This window comes from Nerophis ophidion, linkage group LG07 (assembly GCF_033978795.1).
Source record: "Nerophis ophidion isolate RoL-2023_Sa linkage group LG07, RoL_Noph_v1.0, whole genome shotgun sequence".
Classification (NCBI taxonomy): domain Eukaryota; kingdom Metazoa; phylum Chordata; class Actinopteri; order Syngnathiformes; family Syngnathidae; genus Nerophis; species Nerophis ophidion.
Genome location: NC_084617.1, coordinates 22,299,560 through 22,322,731, shown reverse-complemented (window position 1 = coordinate 22,322,731; position 23,172 = coordinate 22,299,560). Strand labels below are relative to the sequence as shown.

General features: G+C 39.7%; 1 protein-coding gene across 1 annotated transcript in view; it reads left to right on the top strand.

Moving 5' to 3' along the window:
* Positions 1 to 23,172, top strand: part of grin2ca (glutamate receptor, ionotropic, N-methyl D-aspartate 2Ca) — a 140,149-nt gene that overhangs the window by 91,922 nt on the left and 25,055 nt on the right. Inside the window, exons 4-8 of the mRNA XM_061905670.1 lie at positions 1,659 to 1,773; positions 5,263 to 5,474; positions 16,056 to 16,224; positions 16,520 to 16,673; positions 22,286 to 22,411. Coding sequence (XP_061761654.1) covers positions 1,659 to 1,773; positions 5,263 to 5,474; positions 16,056 to 16,224; positions 16,520 to 16,673; positions 22,286 to 22,411 — 776 coding nt within the window. The remainder of the gene's footprint in view (positions 1 to 1,658; positions 1,774 to 5,262; positions 5,475 to 16,055; positions 16,225 to 16,519; positions 16,674 to 22,285; positions 22,412 to 23,172) is intronic.

Genomic DNA, 23,172 nt, shown 5'->3' with positions numbered 1-23,172 from the left:
GGTTACATTTGAAGTAAAAATGTTAACATTTATTGTACTTCTCTCCTGGTCCATATTTACATGTGTGAGTCTATCTGTGTTGGCCCTGCGATGACGTGGCGACTTGTCCGGGGTGTACCCCGCCTTCCGCCCGATTGTAGCTGAGATAGGCGCCAGAGCCCCCCGCGACCCTGAAAGGGAATAAGCGGTAGAAAATGGATGGATGGATGTTAACATTTATTGTACTTCTCTCCTGGTCCATATTTACATGTGTGAGTCTATCTGTGTTGGCCCTGCGATGAGGTGGCGACTTGTCCGGGGTTTACCCCGCCTTCCGCCTGATTGTAGCTGAGATAGGCGCCAGCTTCCCCCGCAACCCCAGAAGGGAATAAGCGATAGAAAATGGATGGATGGATGGATAAAAAATATCAATAAGTATCGATATTGACCAATATAAAAGATGTATATCGTGATACAGTTTTCAGCCATTTTGCCAGCCCTAGTTCAGGGACACTGTCTGTGGTTGTGCTGTTGATGAGATACATCTCTTATATCAACAATATCTAATCGTTCACTATCTGTAAACCTAGGACCAACACTTTTCCCTTCTGTAAATCCAAAATGTTAATGAAAAAGACAAAATGGTGAACATTATCCCAAGCTTTGATTCCATATCAATAACTCTTTGGATACTCAAAAACCCAGCAGGCATGATTTGATCAGCTTTGTGTCTGCGTAATGAAGGTCGAAAAGACAGAACAAAGCGCTTCCTGTTGGATTTACTCTACATTCTTGCACATCAAACATTAACAAGCCCCCAGGTATTCAGAATGGTCCTTACTTGATTCCTGTCTGGATAATGAATCCGTTAACCCAGCAATTGGATTATCACAGATTACCCGGTTGAAAGGGCTTTTCTCACGGAGTGAAGGCAAGGCGGTGCTCCTACCGGAGCTCTTTCATCACCTCCGCTGGAGTGATGGCGGAGGTGAGAGAGCGGGCTCACTTAACAAACGACTGAAGTGATGAAAAAGCAAGCGATCAAAGGAGACACACAACTGTTTTTAGCACAGGGGTCGTCTTACTGCAGAGCGTTAGCATTTTTAGAAACAGAACAAAGAAGAGGAAACATTGTTCATTCTAATCCTGATGGCTGACAACATGAACTCTGACATCTTCACTAAAAATAGTTCAGCAATTATTCTCATTGTGAGCTACTGTATACAATAGTTCAAAGCTTTAACTTTCAAAATCTTTCAAAAGAATAGCTTTACTGATTCTGAATATTTTGCATAAACTGTTGTTTGAAATTTAATCATATTAAAAATGTAAGTCAATCTCTTGCAAACAATAGTGATATTTACATGCGCAATACAGCGTCAGCAGCAGCATGTCAGGCTTAAATTTTTTCCCAAAGGATGCTTGGAAAGACTTAGGGGACTGATTGCCATTCTAACCCCGAGCCAAACCAAACCCCCAAAAGCCTCTTAATGCCACCAATTTCAAAGCACTAGGGCCTAAACTTGCAATCTCTAATTTCCAACAAGAATACCTTTGCAGTTTTTCCCCCTTGAGGGACCTGGGTGAGGGAGCACAAACTATAAACATAAAGCTAAGTGTTTTTCTTCTTTTGTGTGACTGACGACTTCTTTGTGGTTTTTTTTTTCGTTTTTTCGCAGGCATATGCTGAATGTAACATGGGAGCAGAATGACTTCTCTTTTAACACTAACGGTTACCTGGTGAATCCTGCGATGAACATCATCACTCTGGACAGAGAAAGACAGTGGGACAAGGTTTATATATATTTATTTTTTTGGTAGAAATGTTTATAACAAAAAGCAAGACGTTTTAAGCAGTAGGAGTTATTTCATCCCTTAGTGGTCTTGTCATTTGGGGAACTGCACTTTTTTTGGAATACTGCCTATCTTTCACAATTTTTATGTGAGACAAGCACACGTAAGTTTTTTCTTTTTTTATGCATTCTAAAACGTAAATAAACATTAGCAAAAGTCAGCTGACAATGGAGCCAATTGGAAGTTAAAGTTAAAGTACCAATGATTGTCACACACACACTAGGTGTGGTGAAATGTGTCCTCTGCATTTGACCCATCCCCTTGATCACCCCCTGGGAAGTGAGGGGAGCAGTGGGCAAATCAATCAGCTGTTGCCGTATCCGTAATATGCCAACAGGGAGAAGTTTGTATTTACACGAAGAGTCGGGTGTGTTTTGAACTCCTGAGGTCGACTCACCGAACCCCTAAGGTTCAATCGAACCCTGGTTAAGAACCACTGCTTTAAGGCTAGTTAGAGGCTACAGTCACATCAGTGAAACACTTACTGCAGGATAATCTCACAGGCGTCCACTCCGCTTATCAACTCCATCCACTTGCATTATTGACAAGAATGAAACTAACTGCAGGAGACAAGGCCACATGCACACCTGCGCAGACGTCACAGACAGAGGTTGTTCAATTCTAATTATGTTTTATTGATGAATAAGGGAGCCACTAATTTCACTTTTAATAGGCTATTCATTGCCAATATGACATCAAAGTTCTGCACTATTAGGCAAGTATAAAAGCATAAGTGAGGAAAATGGTGTAAGGTTCAATCACCTAATGTCTTCGCAAAAGAAATAAAAGATTCTCAGAAATACCGACAATAGATATCTCTCATTACTGAAAGTGCAAGGGTTGCAATGTTGTAAAGAAGCAAAACAAAGACGGTAGGTCGGTGTGAACAAATGTTTGTTGTACACAAGACCCGCCCGACGATCAGCATTTGTCTTTATAGCAGCATTCTTTTATTTACGCTTTAACAGGCAATCCAAAGCCTCCTCTGTGCAGGCAGCTATGTGTGCTTACAGTAAACTTCAATAGACATTAGCAAGGTTTTTAAATTCAAAGTTAAGGCTGTAGCGGCCTCAGATTTTCCCCACAATGAACTTTATATAAACCTTGCAGGGCAAGGAAAGATTTCACGCACATTCAGAGCAAAACTTTCCCCAAATATTGTCTCATCTCAATGAGGCAATAGCTCCACTGTGCTTATCTTTCTTGCCTGCAGGGTTTCATTTTCTCCAAGCTAAACCTTTATTCTGCCTTTTCATCAACCTATTGCTGACTTTATTGGCTTATTATAATCATTGTGTTCTGGGGCAGCCTGTGTTTTACATTCATACAAGCGATACCCATCTGGTCCTGACACAATACAGACTGATTCCCTGACTTCTATCAATGAACCTTAAATCACTGAATTGCTGCTGCTTCTCTCATTATATGCATTACTGTGGTCATCATTCAGTAGCTGCATCTTAATTAGAGTATAAATGTTAACGGGCCTTGGGAAGAAAGAAGAGGAACCACAAAAGAAGAAGCAACTCAGGAAAATAACGGGAAGTCCTTGGTCTTGTAAGGAAGTGTCATATATAAACCTAATCCTCTTTGGCTTGAGGATCGAAATAGATTGAGTTCAACTGAAAGTTTGACAATATATATTTTAAATCACACACAGCTAATGTTTCTAAACCTTGAATTATCAAAACTACATAGGAGAGCTTCTTTGAGGTGAAGTAAAAAAAGCATTAGTGCAGTGGTTCTTAACCTTGTTGGAGTTACTGAACCCCACCAGTTTCATATGCGCATTCACCGAACCCTTCTTTAGTGAAAAATAAAAATGTTTCTCAAATTCAAGACAAAGTTATAGTTTTTTTTACTGGTGCACAAAATGAACTGTGCATGAACATCACCTTGTTCAAAGAACAAAACCAACACAGTGCATGAACTCACAACAAACTACACCCCTGCAAATTAGATGGAAAATTAGAAAGAACATTGTTTGGGGGTGTCCATAATACGCCAATGGGGAGAAGTTTTTATTTACACGATGAGTCGGGTGTATCTTGACCTCCGCGGCAGAGGCTCCGCCGAACCCCTGAAGCCGACTCACCGGACCCCTAGGGTTTGATAAACCCTGGTTAAGAATCACTGCGTTAGTGGGACAACATTATTTGGACAAACACAGAACAATGGAAAGGTAAAAAAACAAACGCAGTGACAAGACTATGGATTTACAGAAGCCAGGGTGTAGTCAAAGAGTCAGATTACAAAAATGAAGACCCAAGAAGACGCTTAAAGCCGAGAGGAAACGTGTACAGATGGCTTGGAACCAAAGACTTAGCAAAGCGCACAATTGCCTGTCAAAGAGGAGTTCCCAGAGGATTGTGTGTAATTTACACAGCATAGCACACATCAGCAAACTTTCTAATGAGTTGTCACTCAATCTCCAACCCCACAGCACAACAGGTTCTTTTCAAGGATTCATCTACAATGGAGATCTGTGTCTGGGAAACCACAGGGACATGATATTTTCCATCTCAGTGAGGGAATTAGAAATTCAGATGGACTCGACTGAAAGCCCGCGAGTGGAACGATGGGTAAACAGCAGAACCGATCACTGTGACTGGCGGCAAACATTCAGATAACTGTGTTTGCTTGCCCTTTTCCTCCACTTCCTTGTGATTTTGCTTTATTGAGAGAGCCATAGTTCCAGTTGTTGAGTGTTCCTTTGCCGTGTTTACTTAATGCCTAGAAATCTATTTGGGGAAAAAAATGCAATTGGTTCGCTGAATTACCGGCCACGACAGCAACATTCATCACGCTGACATCTTATTCAGCACTAAACAGCTGGTGACATAATGGAGCACAGGCTCTCGCTACCTCGCAGAGGTCAAGACTCCTCAAGTGCGCCTGAAATGTTCAATTCTACATTTTCATTATGTATTCAGCTCATTTCCCTACAGCCCCCAATTAGAATTAGCTAACTGGTAATATAGCAATTTGATTATGTGGCATGGTGCATATAATTGCACCATCTCTATCCACAGTGACCCAAAAATCAATTTCCTCTAAAATGTCCACAAACTGCACCAGGCCCTGATGCACAAACCACAAGGATGAGCGATAACGGCATATAGAGCAGGAAAATTGGGAACGGTTGCATTAAGATGGGAGATTGTGATAAACAGCTTTTTGCAGTGGCATCTTCAGCGGCTTCATCTCATGCACTCCAGGCAAAAAGGCCTCATTTCTCAGATGTGTCTCAACTTTATTTGTGCGTTTAAGGCAGCGTTAAACAGATTTATGGCATCCTTAACTCTTTATATGTGGCCCTCTCTACAGAGTAATTCCTTTTCCTAAGTGGTACACAGCACCCTTGTGTGGCGCTGTGACCATCTGCTCTTTGTTGCAGACATTCCTCATGTCTTCGCCTCTTTGCTTCAGGTGGGCACCTACGGGATGAGCATCCTGCAGATGAGATACCCCGTGTGGCCCCGATACGGCTCCTACCTGGAGCCCGTGTCAGATTACAGGCACCTAACGGTCGCCACGCTGGAAGAGCGGCCTTTTGTCATCGTAGAGTCCGTGGACCCATCGACCGGTACATGTGTCAGCAACACAGTGCCTTGCCGACGCCAGTCCAACAAGACGGAGGCGTAAGTGTACCGACTACAACGGCACCTTATCGCAACACAAGAATCAAGGTTTTTGTCTGAGCAAAACATGCAAAATGTGTTGACTACAATGATGTAAAGAACCAAGGAACCCAATGTTTTCCCTCATTCTGAATAACAAGTAAAGATAAACACATTGAAATTGCCCAAGATAAACTTACTAAACATGGCGAAATTAAAAGGGTCCTATAATGGTTCTAATCCACATTTAAAGGGGAGCATTATCACAATTTCAAAAGGGTTAAAAACAATAAAAATCAGTTCCCAGTGGCTTGTTTTATTTTTCGAATGATCAGGACTTTCGCATCTTGTGACACTGGAGCAACTTAAATCCATCGATTAGTAAGTGTTTGTTTCGCATTAAATGTGGGTATCTAGTTTCAAATGTACATACAGCTAGCGTAAATAGCATGTTAGCATCGATTAGCATGGCATGTTAGCATCGATTAGCTGGCAGTCATGCCGTGACCAAATATGTCTGATTAGCACATAAGTCAACAACATCAACAAAACTCACCTTTGTGATTCCGTTGACTTAAACGTTGCAAATGCATCTGCAGGTTATCCATACATCTCTGTGCCATGTCTGTTATCGCCGGTAAAATGTGAAGACACTCTGGTACATTCAAAGGGGGTCTGGCGGCAGATTTTTTGCCAGTGGTGCAACTTGAATCTCTCCCTGTTAGGGGGGGGGGCTGTCTTTTTTTGAAGCAAATGAACGCCTCCACGCCCATCTCCCTCGCGCTTACTGACCTTGCTTCTTTTCCTTGTTGCTCTTCAACATGTTCAAGTCGTGATGTCGGAATGGTGTCATCGTTTGGCAAATCTATCCACTTCTGCCTGGTACTTGCTGTGGAGAGGCGGAGCCGATGGGCCGACGGCGGGGCGGGACACGCTTTGGCCCTGCTCAAGATGGCGGCCAGGAGGCGGAGAATGCAGCGGCATAGCTCGGTTGGTAGAACGGCCATGTCAGCAACTTGAGGGTTGCAGGTTCGATTCCCACTTCCGCCATCCTAGTCACTGCCGTTGTGTCCTTGGGCAAGACACTTCACCCACCTGCTCCCAGTGCCACCCACACTGGTTTAAATGTAACTTAGATATTGGGTTTCACCATGTAAAGCGCTTTGAGTCACTAGAGAAAAGCGCTATATAAATATAATTCACTTCACTTCAACGAGGAGGCGAGGCGTGCCTGGAGCGACGCCGCAACACTCATGTTTAAGAGGGGAGAGGGAGGAGCGATCGAGGAGATAGGCAGATTGTGAACCGGTGTGTTTGCCACGCACCTGATCTTGATTGTTGCAGCGTCGCTCCAGGCACGCCCCGCCTCCTCGTTCCGCTGCATTCTCCGCCTCCTGACCGCCATCTTGAGCAGGGCAAAAGCGTGTCCCGCCCCTCCGTCGGCTCCGTCTCTCCACACTTGCATTTTCATGAAAGCCAAACAAAGCTAATATACCTTCACACCAGAACAAACATTTTCTTGGGTCCTTTTCTCATTGTGCTAGAACACAGCTCGAAGCAGTGAGGAAGAGGGGGCTGGCCGAGAGTTACATGCCCATATAAGTACATTCGGCATACATTGACGAATTCAATGTGATCGAACTGTAAAAAAAAAAAAAAAAAAGACTCCAAAACACAGCGTTCTGAATATGGGCTATATGGCAAAAAAAATGCTTTAAATGTACATGTTTTAAGTAAAAGAAAGCACAACACAGGATGCTAAAGTTTAATTTCAACACGGCAGCATCCGTAGTCTTATTCACAACAGCAAACTGGCTAGCACAAGCAGTAAAGTAGTATAAGCGTCCCTCTGGATGCAGGCAGAGAGCAGGGCTGCCGGATAGACTCCCATGTCCCAGCTGGCCCAGGACAAATGTTCCTTTTTCTCATGATGACTGCATGTCAGTCACATTACATACATTTTCGCAACTTATTTGTGGTCTACACAACATGTAATGTCGGTTCTATGGTCCAAATTTTGCACAGATTATGTTTTACAGACCATTTTGCTTTCTAATGCTTTCTGATGGTCTCTTCAGCGGACAATGCATGTGCATGTAAGAGCCAGTTTGCCCCACAATAGAATAGAATAGAATAGCATAGAATGAACTTTATTGTCATTACATTTGCATATAACGAGATTAAAGACTCCAATTTAAGGTGCGGTAGTGGGAACAAATATGGGGTGAAATAAATGACATAAGAAGTAAAAAGGAAAAACTAACAATTGAAATAAACAGACTACTATCCAATAAAAATAATAAGCAATTTTGTACAATATACAAAACACTATGGAAGTACAAAATACTGTACAATATACAGAACAAGACAAGAGTACCGAAGTAATAAATAACAATCATTGTCGGACGTATTGCACTCGAAGGGTAGTATTGCAACAAGAGGATAGAGAAAAACGTCTGACTACAATTGCAGACTTGCGCAAAGCACTTCGGGTAAATTTATACCATACATGGAGATATCCGCTGACAAATTCCAAAACAGCTCCAAAACAGTATGAAAGAAGACAAAACTGTTTCATAAATATGTCCACAATGACTCCATGGTTCATGTCTATGACTTTGTTCACTTACAACTGGAAGTGGAGCGAGAAAAGATCAACTCTGATTGGCAAAACATGGCTGATTCCGCCATGTTTGATCAACATATGCTCGAAATGTACCACAATCATATAAACACCCAGTCTTATTTGAGAGGCATCCAAAAATGGTTGCAGGCGGAAGTCTAAATGCATGAACTTTATGATCTGACACATTGATATTGTTTGACACGAATACAGGCAACATTTTTTAGTCGGAAAAGAGAAAATGCATCATAGGTTTCATTAAACCGGGGGGGGGGCGGTCTTCCCGTCCGGCTGCGGGGAGTCTCTGGGTTCCCCCGGGCGGGGCGTCCCGTCTTTCTGCCCGTGTGGGGGGTTCTCTCTCGCTGGCTTGGGGTCTGGCCGTCCGTTGCTTCTCTCGTGCCCTGTCCTCTGCCAGGCGCGTCTGTCTGCGGCCTGCTGCCGGCTCTTCCGGCCTGGCTGCGTGGGGCGGGTGGTCCCTGGTTCCCTGGGCGCCACACCTGCTGTTTGGGTTGGGCTCTCTGGGCGGCTGGGTCCGCACTCTGGCTCCCACGCACACAAATATATTGTACATACAAACACACATATACTAACACAACACACACCGTCACTCATACATACAAACGTCCATACATTGGTACCTACGCTCCCACATACATACACAAATACATTACTTATCTACATACTCCAAGTCCGTCCATCCACGCGCACATTCACGGTACGAACATACATATACTGTACATATACATTCACTGTACAAACAAACATAAACATACTGTACATATACATTCACTGTACAAACAAACATACATATACAGTACATATACATTTACTGTACAAACATTCATATGCACATTCTGTTCATATACAAGTACATATACATACATACACTCATGCACATAATCATGTTTCATCAAACATATATCAATGCTGTTGCCCTAGGGTAAACTGGGTAACACAAGGCATATTGACAGAGCTTAAACCATTGTTACTATAACAATCTAGAGGATTAGTATAGGTTGCCTCTCTCTTCCCTTTCATCTTTCGGTATTCCTTCTTCTTTTGTTTTTTTCTTTTTTTTATTTATTTATTTTTTTATTATCTTTCTAGCTATCATTATGTATACGTATCATTGCATTTGAACAACTTTATTGTTGATAATAGAGGTAATCTATTGGTTTTGTTCATGATCAATAGCGCTTTTTCTATTGGTATTTGTATTGCTCCAGTTTTAGTGTAAAAATGCTCATTGTCATTACTATATTATTTATTTCACTAACTGCTTTTTTACTATCACTTTTACGATCATATTTGTACATATTATGTATGTGCTGGTGTTGTTATATTGTTGTTGTTGTTATTGTTGTATTTGCTGTTGTTGTTTTTGTCTCTCTGTTTAATCCCCCTCTTATCTCCACAATTTCCCCCTCTGTCTTCCTTTTTTTCTCTTTCTATCCCCTCCTTCTCCGGCCCAGCGGCACCAAATGATAATATAAATACATTTAATAAAGTCACATTCAAATAAGACAACAAGAGAAGTATCTTACACTTCTCTTTTGTAAAGTAAATCTGAACAGCCGATATGGGCATCTACATCAACTATACGATTTGCCTGAGAAGCTGGACAGGACAAAAAAAAAAACAAAAAAAAAAAAACAACATGTTTAGAATCAACTCAACAGTTTCAATACCTACACTGAAGTTCAAATAGACTCAAATAAGTCATGTTTCTAAACTCGCATGATTAGTATGGCTCAGCTGTTACGCCGGATGCCCTTCCTGAGGCATGACTCTAATTTATCCGGGCTTGGGACCGGCACTGATCTCTTGTGGCCGGGTGTTGAGGCAAACATGAAACTTGAACCAATGCCTCTGCTCAAACAAGCTGAACCATGGGGAATACATGTCTTAAGGGTTACAGGAAGTAAAACAAATTGGGAACATGCTGAAACCGAGCACAAACATCCTCAAACTGGCAGGGAGGTTGTGATGACAAACTGTTTGCGATTTACAAGGCTCTAAAATAAAGAATCCAACCGAGACCATTGCTTGTGTGTAATCTCATGAGTGTCCTGGCTCGTTAACATGTCCATCTTAAATGATTTCTTATCATACTTGAAAGTGCCAATAAATGTGGGATGAAAAGGGTCCTCCCGTGCCATTAGCACGAGCATGGCATCAGATCTCTCACATAGCCAAAAGACTCATTTGGCCACTTGGTCGGCATCCGGGGATCAAACAGTGACCCAATCAGTAAAATAAATAAGCAAGCACTAGGGCTGCAACTAACAACTAATTCGACAATTGATTATACTGTCAATTATTACTTCGATTAATCGATTAATAATCTGATAAAAGAGACAAACTACATTTCTATCCTTTCCAGTATTTTATTGGGGGGAAAAAAACGCATACTGGCACCATGTTCTTTAAACTTGCCAAATAAAATAAGGCTAATGTTATAAAAATGTTTTTTTATAAAGTGCACCATTGTCCTGCACAATAGCAATAATTTTCCCCGGGGGAATTTCTAACTTGGCTAATACTTATTCCAACCCCTGTGCAATGTTGGATGCTGAATGTCTTTCCTCTAGTGCAGGGGTCTCAAACTCAATTTACCTGGGGCCACTCGATGCAGAAACTGGGTGAGGCTGGGTCGCAAGAAAAGATTTCTTAAAAAAATCTAACATGCATTTTTTAATGAATTCACCTTCTATGAATGGCTTTCTCGCCCTAGCAACATACTTTCCAACCTTCACGATTTTTCCGGGAGACTCCTGAATTTCAGTGCACCTCCTGACAATCTACCGGTGCAACCATTCTCCTGAATTTTTCCCAATTTTCACCCGGCCGACATTACTAAGGGCTGCCATGACTGCACTGCCTTTAACGTCCTCTACAACAGTGGTTCTAAACCTTTTTTCAGTGTTGTACCCCCTGTGAACATGTTTTTAATTCAAGTACCCCCTAATCAGGGCAAAGCATTTTTGGTTGGAAAAAAAGAGAGATAAAGAAGTAAAATACAGCACTACGTCATCAGTTTCTGATTTATTAAATTGTATAACAGTGCAAAATATTGCTCATTTGTCGTGGTCTTTCTTGAACTCTTTTGGAAAAAAAGGTATAAAAATAACTAAAAAACTTGTTGAAAAATAAACAAGTGATTCAATTATAAATTAAGATTTCTACACATAGAAGTAATCATCAACTTAAAGTTCCCTCTTTGGGGATTGTAATAGAGATCCATTTGGATTCATGAACTTAATTCTAAACATTTCTTCACATAAATGAATCTTTAAAATCAATATTTATGGAACATGTCCATAAAAAGTCTAGTTGTCAACACTGAATGTTGGATTGTTGTATTATTTTTGTATTATAAACTGCTAAATTAAATAAATGGACATTGAGGTTGCAGCATACACCAATAATAACACACAAATGTAACTCATCAGATCAGAACTGGGTCAGATATTGTACACGTTTCTGTTGTGAATAATAAAGGATTCATTTTAGGCTGCCCGTGAATAATAGTATGAAATATTCCAGCACCTTCATAATATTTAGTTATACTAAAGCGTCACTCAAGTCTAAATAGATTTATATAGCTTTATTGGGCCTGGCTACATTGATCCATTATGAAACCAACCTGAGATATTTCTGTCCGTTATGTTTATTTCGAAATTGGTAACCGTGCGTTTTCTCTCTCAAATCTGCCGCAGACACATTATTAGCCCCACGTTGCAAGAAAGGGATAGCGCTAACGTTACTCAGAAAAAAGAGCTGCCGTGCTCAACTCATGAATGCCTGTTGACACTCATAACAACACAGAAAATGAAGTCGTCGCACTCTCCAAAACATTCCTAACAGTCTGTAAGTTAATACACAACAGTTGCTGCAGCGCTGCCTTAAAAAAAATCTCCTTGTTAACAAAAGATTAAAAACACACAAAGACGGACACAACGGATCAATTTATCCGGACTCTGGACTTAAAGTTACGTACCGTGAGTTCTTCCCTTCATCCATGGCTCAATGTCTCCTCTTCAGGTGCTCTCGAAGCAATGTTGTCCTTTCGTGCCACGCGAGGTCCATGCTGCACATTTTGCAGGAAACGGTCTTCTTCGAAGTCTTTAAAGTAAAGTGTTCTCACACTTTGGACGACTTGGGTCGTACACTTTTCTCCATTGAAGCATTGACCTCAAGATGTTTCTCCGCTGAACTATCGGTACTGCTTTCCTACGCCATTTTTCGAATGTTTCCAGGCAAAGGATACGGCGTGGTCACATGAGCTGCACATGACACATCATTGGCTGGCTTACTGCCACCTTATGAGACGTAGCAGCAGCGCATGCGCATAGCATAGATCCAACGAATCGATGACTTAATTAATCGGCAACTATTTTTATAATCGATTGAATCAATTAGTTGTTGCTGCCTTACCAAGCACCATGAGCTATTTATGGCACGGGACAATTAAGAACATAAATTGTCAGCACTTAGAGATTGATATTGTGTTCATTATCCGGCGGGGCGGAGGGGTCGTTATCCTTTAATGACGGCTACAGAGTACAAACTACCAGAGAGAAAGGAGACAAATTACATTCCTGTACTGTTATGGAAGACGATGAGTTAGTTTAAAAAGGTAGCATGTCAAGCATCATGTCAGACAAGTCAGTGGAGCAATCTGCAGGTTTGCCTTCACAAGAGGACACTCGGAACAGTGACAGCTGACTTAGCTTTCAAGGGCTGGCGCTAAGCGGGCGCCTGGAGTTTTGGGCCGTCGGCCAAGCGTCCATGTTTGAAGAGCGAGGACACGTCGCATATGCAAACAATATGGAATATTGCCTTTCAAAACAGTCAGCATACAAAACACCTTTTCTAAGGACAAAGTCGGGTACTGTTTTTTCTCGACAAAGTACAAATGTAAAGATCAATACTGTACTTGGTTACATGATCATTTCTGCCTTCACACCTTGAATGCTGTGTCGGAACAATGCTGAGTCAATGAGTCAACTATGTTTGAGCTTATTTATGTTCTTGTTAAAGGGGTTTGATGGATAACAATATGCAAGTAGGATGTTTCCCACAGACTGTCAATACACTTGTGGTGGTAGGAGCGTGGCGAGGGATGTGATGGGGCTTTGTCAATATGACATTATCATATAATTTTGCATAGTCAGTGATGGTGCATATGTATTTTTTAAAAACACTTTAAAAAATACATTTAAAAAAAACCTGTGTTATTTGTAATTAGTATTAAGATTTGTATTTTTTTTAGGGCTGGGCAACGATTACAAATTTTAATCGAAGTTAATCGCACTATTTCTCAGATTAATCGCGATTAACTGCATTGTATACGCAAAGCCCAATAATGAATTCAAAAGTAGTGTGTAGTGCACCTTTATTGGAATATTCTTCCACATGAACAAAAGCGCCAAAACATTTGTTGTGCGAACACAATTTAAATCAGTCCTTGTTAAACAGTAGCAGTTAAATAGCATATTTTATGAAAATCAACTAAAAAAATGTAAATATAAACATTTAAGCTTATTACTACCACTGCCAGGGTATTTAAGTTATCCTGTTTGTTATGGAAAATAAATACAATCTACATACAAATCTCTGAGCCACAATCATAACATCTGAACAGGCAACTTCTGAGGTAACAGCAGAAACATTTTTTTTATCAGGGATCTTATGTTTAAAAAACCTATATTATAGGTAGTGGGCTGTTTTAGGGAATTTCTGATCAAATTGTCCGTTGTAGCAATATTAATAATGTTGTGTTTATTCTGCGTAGTGCACTTAGAATAATTATGACCATATCTAGGAATTGATATGATGGGAATTTTCCGATTGTTTGCTTGGTGCTTTGGTAAACTGAACGCATATACATGGTACTGTATTGTGATGTTATGAGCCAGGGAAAAAAAGAACTACCCTACCCAGCATGCAACAGGAGTGACGAGCATGCGCGGTAGCCCGGTATAGGTTGTGTCACCATGACGGCATCTTGTATGTTGTGATATGCACGCTCTGAAAGCAAACGTTAAGAACTGAGCCAACACTCCTCGTCTGCATTATTGATAAATAGACAGACAACAAACATACTCCGCTGCTTCACAGGCCGCTGGATGTAGCCGGCAAAGTATTCCCATGCTAGCTAGCCGGTCTAGCAAGCACGCGTCATTCAGTCCAAAATGGCCCAATCTATCCACATTCAGAATTGTCTGGCGGTCGTAAGTGATCCCGGAGTGACCACGCTGTAAGCCAGCCATGAAATTTGGAGAATTGTCCGGTATTTTTGCCAAATGTTCCATCTTTACCGAGAGCCCCTCGAGGCTGAAGCCCATCCGGGCGACGCCATCTTTTTAAGAAAAGGCGTTAACAAAATAAAAGCATGTAAACAACATACACAAATGTGCGATAAAATAATTGTCGGCGTTAATAGATTGATGAGTAACGTGTAATTAACGCATTAATTTGCCCACCCCTAATTTTTTTTATATTATATCACTTATATCGCTAGCACATTTGTTATATATGCAAACAATATGTAATTTTGCCTTTCAAAACAATCAGCGTAGAAAACACCTTTTCTAAGACAAAGTCAGGGAGTGTGCAATTCCTGTTTTTTTGTCAGATAAAGTACTCCTTTTTCATTGACCCATTTAAAGGCCTACTGAAATGAGATTTTCTTATTCAAACGGGGATAGCAGGTCCATTCTATGTGTCATACTTGATCATTTCGCGATATTGCAGTATTTTTGCTGAAAGGATTTAGTAGAGAACATCGACGATAAAGTTCGCAACTTTTGGTCGCTAATAAAAAAGCCTTGCCTGTACAGGAAGTATGTGCGTGTGACGTCACCGGTGTGAGGGCTCCTCACATCCTCACATTGTTTATAATGTGAGGCACCAGCAGTAAGAGCAATTCAGACCGAGAAAGCGACAATTTCCCCATTAATTTTAGCGAGGATGATTAACCACCTGAAATTAACTAATGCATTTGACCTACTTGTGCACTTTTTTACTCCAGACTTCTAAACTGCTACTGGTAAAAGCAAAAAGGAAAAGCAATGGATCTTTTTGAAATATATATTGCAGTAATCATCTGCAAATTTAACATCTACAAAAGTAAAACAAAAAATAAAGCACCTCTACATCTCTGGGTTCTTTTATATTATTTAATTTCCATTTATGGCAATGTGGCTAATCCTATTTCAGATACACAAAACTATACAATATACACAAAACAATAAAGCCACAGTAGTAAAATAAATGAACAACTGTTGTGTGTCTGTTCAGGGAATCATTTTCTGAGAAGTAAACTGTGATGTCTCGTTTTCATTTTTGCAAAGTGGTCAATCACTCTGGACAGACATGGAAATATTACAGTAACTGTTATACAGTTGACCAGTGGTTCCCAACTGCTGGGTCGTAAAGTGTATTGTGTGTCATTTTCAGTGAGTCGCAGTCAGATGTGTGCATGAAAAAAAAAAAGTTTAGGGAGAAAAAAAATCAAATTGTGGCAACAAAACCAGATATTTTTAGCCATTTTTCTAGTGACTATTAGTGAGTATTTGAGCAAAAGGCAAACCGACTAACAAGTTGGAGGAGGACTGGCGACGCCCCTGCTACATACGCTTCGTCATATTCTGGTACGGCAAAAAATAGCATGTGCCCCCACGGTCATCGCACTGCGCCCCCCCAAGGGGAACCCGCCCTACTATGTGAGTAGGACGGGTTTATTGTGTTGTATCTTACTAGGACAAAGTTATGAATATGGTTACCAAGCACATTACAACTACGCGGCCTACCTTTATTTGTTAATAACTTGTGCTGGATCCATTCCATGAATCGATTGGAAAAAGTAATTAAAGACTTTTCCCGCTTGCACCGACAAGCCTCATTTGTCAGAAGTGAGCCGGGAAGCAATCAGGCGAACCTCCAAATGACACCTTTGACTCTGCGTTTTCCAGCATCGTGGGCCACACCGAACCTTACACCAAGCTGTGCTGCAAAGGATTTTGCATCGACATCCTCAAGAAGTTGTCCCGCAACATCAAGTTTTCCTACGACCTCTACCTGGTCACCAACGGTAAACACGGCAAACTGGTCCGCGGAATTTGGAACGGGATGATTGGAGAGGTAAGACTTTTTTCCCCCCCAAAAGCAAAGAATGATTTAAACCGAGAGTGACCTTCTTCAGCGATTAGTTCTACTTCCTGTGAGTAACATTTGGCCAGCTTTATGTAACAGGGACAAAGCCACCTTCTACTAGTTCGTGTAAAACATTGTCATGGATTATGGATTAAAGGAAGCTTTACAATGGAGAGGTTAAAAGGCAGAGTTGCGCTCAACAGGACGGACCGCCAACCACAAGAGATCAACACGCCTTAAGGGACTACATTGTTAATTAAAAACACATTCTGTGCTGCTACAGGTTTTCTACAAGCGTGCGGACATGGCCATCGGCTCGCTGACCATCAACGAAGAACGCTCCGAAATTATCGACTTCTCTGTGCCATTTGTGGAGACGGGCATCAGCGTGATGGTGGCGAGGAGTAACGGAACTGTCTCGCCTTCTGCCTTTTTAGGTGAGCGATGCGCTTTCGCTTTGAATGTTTATTCTTGTCTTTATTTTCTCTAAACCAGTGGTACTCAAATGAAGGTACGCGTACCCCTGGGGGTACTTGAAGGTATGCCAAGGGGTACGTGAGATTTGTATTAAATATTCTAAAAATAGCAACAATTCAAAAATCCTTTATAAATATATTTATTGAATAATACTTCAACAAAATATGAATGTAAGTTCATAAACTGTGAAAAGAAATGCAACAATGCAATATTCAGTGTTGACAACTACATTTTTTGTGGACATGTTCCATAAATATTTATGTTAAAGATTTCTTTTTCTGTGAAGAAATGTTTAGAATTAAGTTCATGAATCCAGATGGATCGCTATTACAATCTCCAAAGAGGCCACTATGTGTATAAATGTGTATTTATAATTGAATCACTTGTATAATTTTCAACAAGTTTTTAGTTATTTTCTATATCTTTTTTTCCAAATAGTTCAAGAAAAATCACTACAAATGAGCAATATTTTGCACTGTTATACAATTTAATAAATCAGAAACCGATGACATAGTGCTGTATTTTACTTCTTTATCTCTTTTTTTCAACCAAAAATGCTTTGCTCTGATTAGGGAGTACTTGAATCAAAAACATTTTCACAGGGGGTACATCACCGAAAAAAGGTTGAGAACCACTGCTCTAAACCACTTTAAAGGGGAACATTATCACAATTTTAAAAGGGTTAAAAACAATAAAAATCAATTCCCAGTGGCTTGTTTAATTTTTCGAATTTTTTTTCCAAATTTTACATTTCCCGGAATATCCCTAAAAAAAGCTTTAAAGTGCTTGATTTTCGCTATTTGCAATGCGACTGTCCATTTCCCTGTGACGTCATACAGTGCTGCCAATGTAAACAAACAATGGGGAATACCACAGCAAGATATATCAACATTAGCTCGGATTCAGACGGAAAATAACAGAGCTGAGACCCCGTGTTTGTAATGTGAAAATGGCGGCTGTATTACCTCGGTGACGTCATGTTCTGACGTCATCGCTACAAGACCGATAAACAGAAAGGTGTTTAATTCGCCAAAATTCACCCATTTAGAGTTCGGAAATCGGTTAAAAAAAATATATGGTCTTTTTTCTGCAACATCAAGGTATATATTGACGCTTACATAGGTCTGGTGATAATGTTCCCCTTTAACTTTAACTTTAAAGGGTGACTGCACTTTTTGGGTTTTTTTCAATGTCTCTTGCATTAAACAAAGAAAGCACAGTCCATCCGGTCAAATTCCTTGTGTGTTAAACATACTTGACCAATAAATATGATTCCCAATCCCTATGTATGACAAGAACACTTATGTTTTTCTTTTTTTAATGCATCCTAACTTGTGATAAAAGGCAAAGACGAGGTGGCTAACACTGCAGCTAATGAGGGTACACTATTGCGCCCATTAAGCATTCTAAAAAAAAAACATCCAAAAACCGTCAACAATACTTAATATACATGTCCTGAATATCAACCAAGTAATACCAGTATTGTTATTATAACACCTGCGATGAGGTGGCGACTTGTCCAGGGTGTAAAACGCCTTCCGCCCGATTGTAGCTGAGATAGGCACCAGCGCCCCCGCCACCCCACAGGTAATAAGCGGGTAGAAAATGGATGGATGGATTATTATAACACAGAAAAACTATTTTTTGCAGCGCCGTGATCTCAAAAAGTTGGTGAAAGTTAATTTGAAACCATAAATCATGCTTTCACCTGGATAGTGGAAGGTTGTGGACATAAATCGAGCAGTTGGTCAACTTTGACATCCTACCTATATCCGGAGAGGCGAAAAAGAAACTAAAAAAAAAAATTGTCTTTAGCCACCTTTTTTTCGTATGTTCGTGAAGATTATGATTAAATCTTCATCTAAACGGAATGATATAAACATTCCAAAGAGAGCAGACATTGTACAGTAAGTAAGCAATAATAGTACATGATGTTTAGGGTTTCACTGAAGCTGGCTCTGTTTAGCACACAAATTCTCATTCTCCTTAAGTTCAGGCTAAAAAATATAAGTTTCTGGATCATCATTTGTCCAAACTTAGTCATTATCTCTCATTAAGTCTGCATGAATAGTAGTGTTGTTGTTGAATGGAAAAGCAAACGTTGTGATGCTTCTGTAAAATCAATATGGTGCTATATGCTTAAATTTAGCAAATTACATAAATATTACATGTTATTATGAATGTTAGCACATTTGTATAAAACACTTTGTTTGGATGTTTTTAGAGCAATTTATCTGCGGAATAGAGCAACTCCAGTTAGCTCCATTGTTAGCTGACTTTTGCTAGCGTTTATTTACTAATTAGAATGCATAAAAAAGGAAAAACATATGTTCTTGTCTTGCATAAAGGTTGTGAATGGTAGACCTCCTCCCTGACAGACATTTACACCTCCCACTGCCTCAGCGGAGGTATGAACATTATCAAGGACAGCTCTTACCCTGGCTTTGACCGGTTTGACTGATGCTCCCAGGAAGGCGCTACAGGGTCATCAGGTCTAAGACAAACAGACTCAGTCCAGTTTTTCCCTAAAGCCATACCCACGGTGAACTCTCATAGGCACTGACTTTATAGTTTAGCACCTCGCTGTGTGGAATTTTTACTTTCAACCCACAATCTTAATGCTTCTGTCTATATATATATACAGTATAAAATGTATTTCCTGTAAATAACAGTGAACATAAATCGTTCTCAGAACTGGACTGTGCACCTTAACTCCTTTTGCACTATTTTTCTTTTTCTTTTCTTCCTATGTTTTGCATATTTTGTAGACTGTCACACTGATACTGGAGTTGATACTGGGGGCGGTATAGCTCGGTTGGTAGAGCGGCCGTGCCAGCAACTTGAGGGTTGCAGGTTCAATCGCCGCTTCCGCCATCCTAGTCACTGCCGTTGTGTCCTTGGGCAAGACACTTTACCCACCTGCTCCCAGTGCTACTCACGCTGGTTTGAATGTAAAAATTAGATATTGGGTTTCACTATGTAAAGCGCAATGAGTCACTAGAGAAAAAGCGCTATATAAATATAATTCACTTCACACTTCACTTCACTCATTGTACCTGTGTATAGTGACAATAAAAGGCATTCTATTCTATTCCATAGGCAAAATTCTAAAAAAAAGTGCAGTTCCACTTCAACAAGTCATAATGTGTTACCATATTATCACAATATTTTCATGCATTATCTATTAACCCATTTAGTTTATTTTACATGTTTGATACGGCACACACATTAAGGCCATGTCTACACTAAGTCGTTCACCCCTTTAAACCAGGGGGTCTCAAACTCAATATACCTGGGGGCCACTGGATGCACTTTCACTCCTTTGCTGCTTTTCCACTAACGCAGGGGTAGGCAACCCAGAACGTTGAAAGAGCCATTTTAGACCCAAATATCACAACACTATCAAGCAACATTCATATTAAACTTAAGGGCCGCACTAACATTAAACTTTTATACTAAGGTGGGGGCTCCAAAATACCGTCTCGCGGGCCGCATTTGGCCAGCGGGTCGCGTTTCTGACACCCCTGACTTAGAACCTTTAGCACAGTGGTTCTCAACCTTTTTTCAGTGATGTACCCGAATTAACATTTTTGTAATTCAAGTACCCCCTAATCAGAGCAAAGCATTTTTGGTTGAAAAAAAAGAGATAAATCAGTTTCTGATTTATTAAATTGTACAACAGTGCAAAATATTACTCATTTGTAGTGGTCTTTCTTGAACTATTTGGAAAAAAATATGTAAAAATAACTAAAAACTTGTTGAAAAATAAACAAGTAATTCAACTATAAATAAAAATTTCTACACATAGAAACTTTAAGTGTCCTCTTTGGGGATTGATGGATTCATGAACTTAATTCTAAACATTTCTTCACAAAAAAAGAAATCTTTAACATCAATATTTATGGAACATGTCCACACAAAAATCTAGTTGTCAACACTGAATATTGCACTGTTGCATTTCTTTTCACAGTTTATGATCTTACACTCATATTTTGTTGAAATATTATTCAATAAATATATTTATAAAGGATTTTTATATTGTTGCTATTTTTAGAATATTTAAAAAAAAAATCTCACGTACCCCTTGGCATACCTTCGAGTACCCCCAGGGGTACGCATACCCCCATTTGAGAACCACTGCTTTACCATATCGGTATGTGGATTTAAATTACGGAATGGATTAAGTAATGAAGTTAAACATTGTACTGATATGATCCAGTTTAAGAGGTTGTTCAAATTAATAGTGCTTACAAAGTACAAAGAAGAAGAATTATGAGAATTACTTTTAACCTTATTGAAAATAAGGCATTCTTCATCTGACTATGTTAATAATGACTGAATGAATTAATTACATATTACAAAACTGTTGTATATACTAATTCACAGATGTCATTCTATAATAAAAAGGTCAGTAAATGATGTATATATTTGTAAACGTTAAAGGGGTAGGATTAAATAAGCTTTGCTTCTTCCTACTCCTTTTCGGACATGATGTAAAGTGAAATGATATGAAATTGTGTGACGTTTATACTGTAAATGTGTTCATGTTCCAAATAAACTAAAGAAGGAAAGAAAGAAGAAGAATTATGGCAAACATCATGAATTATTTGAAATGAAATATTATCCATCTCATTGAGTGAATCACAAGTGATTTAACTACTTATGAGAAGAACTGATGCATTTAGAACACAGTGAGATAAATTGTCTACAAATTGACAACAGGAAGTATGTGTTAGTTGCTATTAAGTGAAAAAGGGGGAGGATCAAATAAATCTTGCTACTACTTTTTGGACATGCAGTAAAGAAAACATGTAAAACATGTGATGTATCTTATGAATACTGTATACTGTCAAGACGTGGACTTTGGTATGGTTCGTTTTCCCGTGGTGCAAAGCGATTGGAACGGACATGGCGTGAAGGTATGGACAACTTTCTAATTATTAACTCAAAAAAAGGTACAAATAAAGGCGCTCTCAGAGGAGGTGCAAAAACTAGGCTATGAAACAAAACTATTACTACAATATAAACTATGGCCATAAAATAAAACTTGCAAACTATGGCATGAATAACAAAACTTACGGGGAACGAGAAAAGTGCATGCATTATCAGCGTGGAGTAAGTGTGTGTAGAGGATGAGTGGAAGGTGATGTCGCCAGAATGACTGCCTGGCAACTACAGGCTCAAATAGTGCTGTGGTGCTTGAAAACAGGTGCGTGAGTTCAAATGAATCAGGTGCGTGAGTCGTGAGGACAGGTGAACTGATTGGTAGGCATGGAAACAAAACAATGGAGTGAAAAAACAGGAACTAATGGAGTCTTGAAGTAATCTAACACAACTAAACAAAACATGATCACAAAGACATGACATATACAAGTTCAAAATACATTTCAACCAACCAATCTTACTCTTTTTTTTTCTGTTTATTGTTTCTTACAGTAAACTGTCCTTAGTTTGATCCTGCTTTTAAAAGTGTACTTTCCCTATTGTCCAGCATTCTGTGAAACCTTAATTGTTTTTATAAATGTGCAATATGAATAAAGTAATGTGGTGTGTGTCCTGTGTGTGCTTGCAGAGCCGTACAGCCCAGCGGTTTGGGTGATGATGTTCGTCATGTGTCTCACCGTGGTGGCCATCACCGTCTTTGTCTTTGAATACTGCAGTCCTGTGGGATACAACCGCAGCCTGGTCACCGCTAAAGGTGAGCACGTCCTCTTTTTTTCAGGTGATGTGCAATACCACCGATTTTCTTTCCGATCTGATACTGAGTGAAATTCGGGCTTGTACTGGGGATACTGATCTGATATTGATACTTTGTACAAATATAGCTAATGAGTCAGATAAAAATTAAAAGTGCATTACAAGTGTTGCTGCTCTTGGTGGAGCATCTTCAAACGATACAAAATTAAAAAGAGGAACAAATCATGTTAGTCTGCATTGAATGCGTTATCAATGTATACGGGGTCCATTTTGATATTGTTTTATTTTGTAAAAAAAAGTGCTGAAAAAACATATATACATATACATACTTTATGTATATGTACAGTATATGTATATATACAGTACAGGCCAACAGTTTGGACACACCTCCTCATTCAATGGGTTTTCTTTATTTTCATGACTATTTACATTGTAGATTGTCACTGAAGGCATCAAAGCTATGAATGAACATGTGGAGTTATATACTTAACAAAAAAAGGTGAAAAAACTGAAAACATGTTTTATATTCTGGTTTCTTCAAAATAGCCACCCTTTGCTCTGATTACTGCTTTGCACACTATTGACATTCTCTCGATGAGCTTCAAGCACACCTGTGAAGTGAAATCCATTTCAGGGGACTACCTCTTGAAGCTCATCGAGAGAATGCCAAGAGTGTGCGAAAGAGTAATCAGAGCAAAGTGTGGCTATTTTGAAGAAACTAGGATATAAAACATGTTTTATATTCCAACAAATATATAAGTA